The sequence below is a fragment of the Eubalaena glacialis genome, chromosome 3 (assembly GCF_028564815.1).
Source record: "Eubalaena glacialis isolate mEubGla1 chromosome 3, mEubGla1.1.hap2.+ XY, whole genome shotgun sequence".
Taxonomy (NCBI): Eukaryota; Metazoa; Chordata; class Mammalia; order Artiodactyla; family Balaenidae; genus Eubalaena; species Eubalaena glacialis.
In genome coordinates this window covers 34,888,966-34,894,965 of record NC_083718.1, presented here as the reverse complement: position 1 = coordinate 34,894,965, position 6,000 = coordinate 34,888,966, and the positions used below count along the sequence as shown (strand labels likewise).

Here is a 6,000-nt window from a genome sequence, read left to right as displayed (position 1 = left end):
CCAATTCCATTCAGACATTGCACATTTTGAAAATAGATTTGCTTTTATAACAAAAGCGTAAAATAGATCTGTCTTAAAATAAGTCTTTCCTCTCCCCTTCTTTGGATCAAAAGGCATGGGGTATGGCCGCAGTATGCTAGGAATGATGTGGAAAGTAAAGGAGAGAAAATGGGCCTGGGCAGGAGTTCTAGTAAAGGATCAGACAGCCAAACAAATATATATATATATATTACATATACATCTATAATATGTATAATCTTCATAAAACATATATTAAGGCATGTAAAGCAACATAAAGAGCCAGCTTTATGAAATAAGAGGTGAGAGAGAGGTGGCAGAGGGGCAGACATTAATCCTTGGTATTTTACATGTATTTCTAAAAATATCACTTAAAAAAAAAGGAGAGACAGACAAAGAAAGGGGAAGGCATGGAAGGCCCTGAAAAATCTGTTTCTTATGGATGGATAAGGTGTGGGAGAAGATGGAGAAGGGAGAGACGGTTACCTGGGAGCCAATCCCACCTGCCAGTCTGGGGTGGGGGGGAAGGGACAGGTTTGGGGTGCTTGAGCTGTGCTGAAGATGGGAACTGCAGCCAAGGGTCATGTTCAAAAAACCTGCTAGAAGTGAAGGTAAGTGGAATCCCGTCTGTAAATGCTCAGAAGCATGAGAATATCCTAAGCACCTAGAACAGTGCCTGGTACATAAAAGGTGCTCAATAAATATTTGTTGAGTGAATTGTCAACTTTACTTGCATATGAACCATAACTGTCCCAGCCACGAAGGAGTGGAGAGGAATTGTTGGAAGATGAAGTAATCATTCTTGGGGCCACTGGAGGTCAGACTGAAGTCTCTGGGCAGCAACTCTGGCAAAGAGAAGGCCTAGGGGCCAAGGTTTTTCAGCTTCACTCTCTCTCCTCCATCCTCTCTGGCTACATTCATCTGAAGGTGGGTGGAGCATACGGAGAATGGGCTTTGCTTCTGTCTCTCCACTACTGGCTCCCTGGGTAGGTGGGTTGTGAGTGAGCCAAGCTAGAAGGGAGACCTTCCATACAGCCTCGACTTGTCCTCATCTGGGATGCCTGGAATGCCTGGGATGCAGGGTAGGGCCCCAGAATCTGGCCTACCAGATTAAGGCCACATTCCCTCTTTCCAGGGCACACGCTCAGCTGGCCCACAGCACATTTCAGGGGGAAGGGAGACAAGATAATGTCACAGAAATGTTTAGGAAAGGCCCCCAGGCTGACCACACCCTCTGTAAGACAGGTCCTTCTCTCTGCTCCTGACCCCAGAACCAGGCCCAGACCTAGAAAGAGCCATCTCCCAGACTGCTGCTGCCCAGCCCCTCAGCTCACACCTCCATACCCACAGCAGTATGCTCCATGGCAGGTCCTCGGTCTGGCAGCCCCGCTGATCCTGGGGACGAGGTGGAAGAAGCAGAGCCAACAGCTGGCACTACACTTGGCACTAACCTAAGGTTCCACCCTGGGGAAACCAATCCCTTACCCCTTCTCATCTCCGTCCTCCTCCTCCTACTTGCGCATGAGTCCTGCTGCTTCCCTTTCCTCCCACTCTCCTGAGACCTCTCCCTCTCTCTCTGCTACCCTTCTCAACCTGCCCTCAGACACTGCACAGACCTGCTGCTCTCTATCCACAGCCAGCACTGTCTTCTGGGAGCCGAGGAGCCTCTCCCCATCTCTCATCATCTTGTCTTTGGCTCAGGCAGGGTGGTCAGTCTCCACTGGACCCCAAAGGAGCACCCATAAGCAGAGATGTGCCAAGACCCTGGGCACAGCTGGGGCAGGACGGCAGGGGTGATGGGGGAAGGGGGTGATGGTGGGTGCTGTTCTCAGCGTCAAGAGAGGAGTCCTAACCTAAGATAGCCCAGAGCGCATTCCCCACCAGGGCATCTTCTCCATCAGGGAATGTTCCAGTAGGGCCATCACAACCCCAGCCAGAGCCAGACCTACGCTCCCTGTGCCGTGGGCATCAGATAGGATGGCGCTCCTCACCCCACCATCTCACGCCCTGGCCTAGGACCACCGTCTGAGCAGCAAGGACTTCAGGGCCGGGTGCCGTGGGTATGTGAACACTGAGGCATCCGTGCTCCTCTCGGCAGAACCCCGGTCCCCAGCCTGGCTCTCTGTGGCATTCCCATGGGAGCACAGGGGCGGGGGGCCAGGGGGCCAGGATGGGCAGAGGCGGGCTTCAGAACGTGGCTCTGTGGAGCTTCACGGCGTTGGCCTCGGCCAGGGCTTGCGCTGGAGGAGAGAGACGCGGGTGAGAAAAGCGCTGCACAGAGGGGCAGACCCTCCAGCCCACCCTCCCCAGAGAGAAGTCTTGCCTTGCAAAAACCTGTGGAAACCCGCCCACCCCCCTCAACCCTGAGAGAGGGGAACAAACGAGTAGAAGTCAATTCTTGTTCACTTGCCTGATATTGAGCAGCTGCGTGCTAGGGGGAAAGAAGGGACACAGCCTTTGCCTAGAATCTCCCAGTGCTATTTTAATTTACAGTAAGATCTGGGAGTGATCTGGGAGAAATAAGATCTGGGACAAGCAGCTTCTGGGGGCTTCTGAGGCAGGACTGCTGTGTATCTCAACAGATGGCAGGCTTCTTGGCCGACAGGAAGTGCAGGGGTGGGAGTCAGGGCAGTCCCTCAGACAGCGGACAGGAGAGGCCTCAGCTCTGTTCCCGTCTGCTTCTGGAGAAGCAAAGCCACTGGCACTGCAGCATCCAAGAAGCGGCCCTGCCAGCCGGCTCTAGCCCGACACTGCGTGGGGATGCTTGCGGGCTCAAGCAGATGGATGGAAGGGAAAGAGCGGCAAGGGGCACTGGGGTGAGGGGAGAAGCAGTGCCGGACGGAACAAGAGGGTGCAGATGGCTCAACGGGGGTGAGGGAAGGGGTCCCGCTCCCTGGGCTGGATGAAATACAGTAGAAAAGTGCTTACGTCAGAGCTCAGACCCGCATGGCATGGCTGCTGTCGGCGCCCCGTGGGGATTCAGACGATAGGGGGTTGGCTGGTGGAGCCGGGGAGGCAGGGGAGGTGGGAGGGCTTGGGGTGGCACATTGCACTGGAAACAGAAATGAACAGGGAAGTGAATAGGGGCGGCCGGGGGTGGGAGGAGGGAGGTTGGGCGCCCAGAGCAAGCGAGGCCCCCCTCCGTGCGGTGCGCGGGAGCAAGGCAGGAGGCAAGCAGAAGGAGAGCTGAGTTTGGGAACTTGTTCAAGCTGAGGCAGAGCTGGCCTGGTTCCAGGGGTGCCATGGAGGAGAGCATGGGGCCCCAGAGGAGCCCTGGCCCAATCCAGGCTCTGCTGAGAACCATTGTGACTGTGGGCGAGGCCCAGCCCCTCTGAGCCCAGGGCTCCCCTTCCATCCCTGCAACCGGGAGATACACGTACCTTTCCACGACTGTGGAACAGAATGAGGGATGGCACCTCATAGGCAGTGATATCGCTAGTGATAATGATTAATAGTGCAGTAAAATCACACTAATCCAAATCATCAGGCCCTCATTCAATGACTCAATCCAAGTGATCACCGTGTTTATCAATTCCATGCAAACAGAGGTTTCTGACAGGCTTCAAGCCAGTCGGTTAACTTAGGCTGGAGGGTTCCGAAAACGATTCCCCACAGTCACTTACTATCTCTTTTCATCAAACCAGGAAAGGCAAATTCCAATCCACCCCTAAACAGATCATTAAAGGCCTTAAAGTGCTGCCATTCGAATTAATGAGATTTTACTCTATTATCATTATTATTTCATGTTGAGAACAGCAAAATGAAGGACAAGGAAAGGGGAGTCGTATTGTTAGGAACAAGCTCTGCACCGTCTCCGGACCCTTGTGCACCCCTGGTGCAGCTGTGAGAGAGCATCCTCACTCAGGCTCAGAGAAGAACCAGACCTCAGCCAGGGTCACACTGTGTTTCCCCCAAGAGAGGGATCCTGGCATTGAACTTCCCAGTCCCTTGCTCCCACCCTACCCTGGACCTCATCACCTTCCCTGGCCTCTGCACAAGAGAAAGGGCCAATGCAGCCCCACGCATATCTACACTCGCCCACATACATACATAAGACACGCAGTGCTCTCCCCGACGGGAAGTGATCCACAGTCTGTGCATGGGATCCAGCAATACCAAACCTTTCTACTCAGCACACATAATTCAGATGTGTGTGTATGGGCACTTCTGAACCTGTGCCTTGCACATGACCCAACACACTTGTAACTTGCCATACAAACACATACACAAACTCTTTCAAAACACGCATTTGTGTGCATGTCCGTATCACAGATAATGGTTAGTTGGCTGGCAACTTCAACTTTTAAAAGAGTCAAAAAATCAAAACCTAAGCAAGGAAGATCTCAAGGAAGCCAAATAGATGTTACAATGTACATGCAGTGAAGCTCTTACAATTTATTCATTGAAGAGCTCCTTGGAGTCCAGTTACACTTATGTACACACAATTCTGATATATGTTGACTTGCTGAGTTTCTAGCCCATGAGAGATTAGAAACAGGAAAATCAGGAGAGAGAGAGAGGAATTGAGAGGCCCACTGACATCTATATAAGGCACAACTGAAGACAGAAAATCTTCTGTAAAAAGTAGACATAATAATTTTAAAGCATTTCACCAAAGAAGACGTACAGATGGCCAAGAGGCACATGAAAAGATGCTCAACATCACTAATTATTAGACAAATGCAAATCAAAACTACAATGAGGGGACTTCCCTGGTGGCGCAGTGGTTAAGAATCCGCCTGCCAATCCAGGGGACACGGGTTCAAGCCCTGGTCCGGGAAGATCCCACATGTCACGGAGCAACGAAGCCCGTGCGCCACAACTACTGAAGCCCATGCGCCTAGAGCCCGTGCTCTGCAACAAGAGAAGCCACAGCAACGAGAAGCCCACGCACCGCAACAAAGAGTGGCCGCTGCTCACGGTAACTGGAGAAAGCCCGCACACAGCAACGAAGACCCAACGCAGACAAAAATAAATAAAAAAAATAAATAAATTTATTAAAAAAAAAAAAAACTACAATGAGGTGTCACCTCACACTGGTCAGAATGGCCATTATCAAAAAATCTAGAAACAATAAATGCTGGAAAGGGTGTGGTGAAAAGGGAACCCTCCTGCACTGTTGGTGGGAATGTAAATTGATATAGCCACTATGGAGAACAGTATGGAGGTTCCATAAAAAACTAAAAATAGAACTACCATACGACCCAGCAATCCCACTACTGGGCATATACCCTGAGAAAACCATAATTCAAAAAGAGTCATGTACCACAATGTTCACTGCAGCACTGTTTACAATAGCCAGGACATGGAAGCAACCTAAGTGTCCATCAACAGACGAATGGATAAAGAAGATGTGGCACATATATACAGTGGAATATTAGCCATAAAAAGAAATGAAATTGAGTTATTTGTAATGAGGTGGATGGACCTAGAGTCTGTCATACAGAGTGAAGACAGAAAGAGAAAACCAAATACTGTATGCTAATGCATATATATGAAATCTAAAAAAAAACCCCAAAAAACTGGTACTGACGAACCTAGTGGCAGGGCAGGAATAAAGACGTAGACATAGAGAACAGGCTTGAGGACACGGGGTGGGAGGGGGAAGCTGGGGCAAAGTGAGAGTAGCATCGACATATATACACTACCGAATGTAAAATAGTTAGCTAGTGGGAAGCAGCAGCATAGCACAGGGAGATCAGCTCGGTGCTTTGTGACGACCTAGAGAGGTGGGATAGGGAGAGTGGGAGGGAGACGCAAGAGGGAGGAGATATGGGGATATATGTATGCATATGGCTGATTCACTTTGTTGTGCAACACAAATTAACACAGTATTGTGAAGCAATTATACTCTAATAAAGATCTATTACCAAAAAAAAGTGTAACAGTTTGGTAGCATTTAGCAGGGCTACAAACAGATCTGTATGGATTACAGCCCCCAAGGGCATCTCTTCCACAGAGGTCAGCAAAATAAGGATGTTT

At 50.3% G+C, this 6,000-nt stretch overlaps 1 protein-coding gene across 5 annotated transcripts in view; it reads right to left on the bottom strand.

Annotated features, from left to right (window-relative positions):
- Positions 1–1,880: 1,880 nt before the first annotated feature.
- The window catches only part of PLEKHA6 (pleckstrin homology domain containing A6), a 125,704-nt gene continuing 121,584 nt past the window's right edge, over positions 1,881–6,000 (bottom strand). For 4 of the 5 annotated variants that reach the window (XM_061187448.1, XM_061187449.1, XM_061187456.1 and 1 more), the window contains 2 exons: positions 2,947–3,070; positions 1,881–2,258 (listed from right to left, as the gene is read on the bottom strand). In XM_061187448.1, coding sequence (XP_061043431.1) covers positions 2,955–3,070 — 116 coding nt within the window. In that variant the 3' untranslated portion in view covers positions 1,881–2,258; positions 2,947–2,954. The remainder of the gene's footprint in view (positions 2,259–2,946; positions 3,071–6,000) is intronic. The other variant, XM_061187452.1, reaches the window with a different exon arrangement.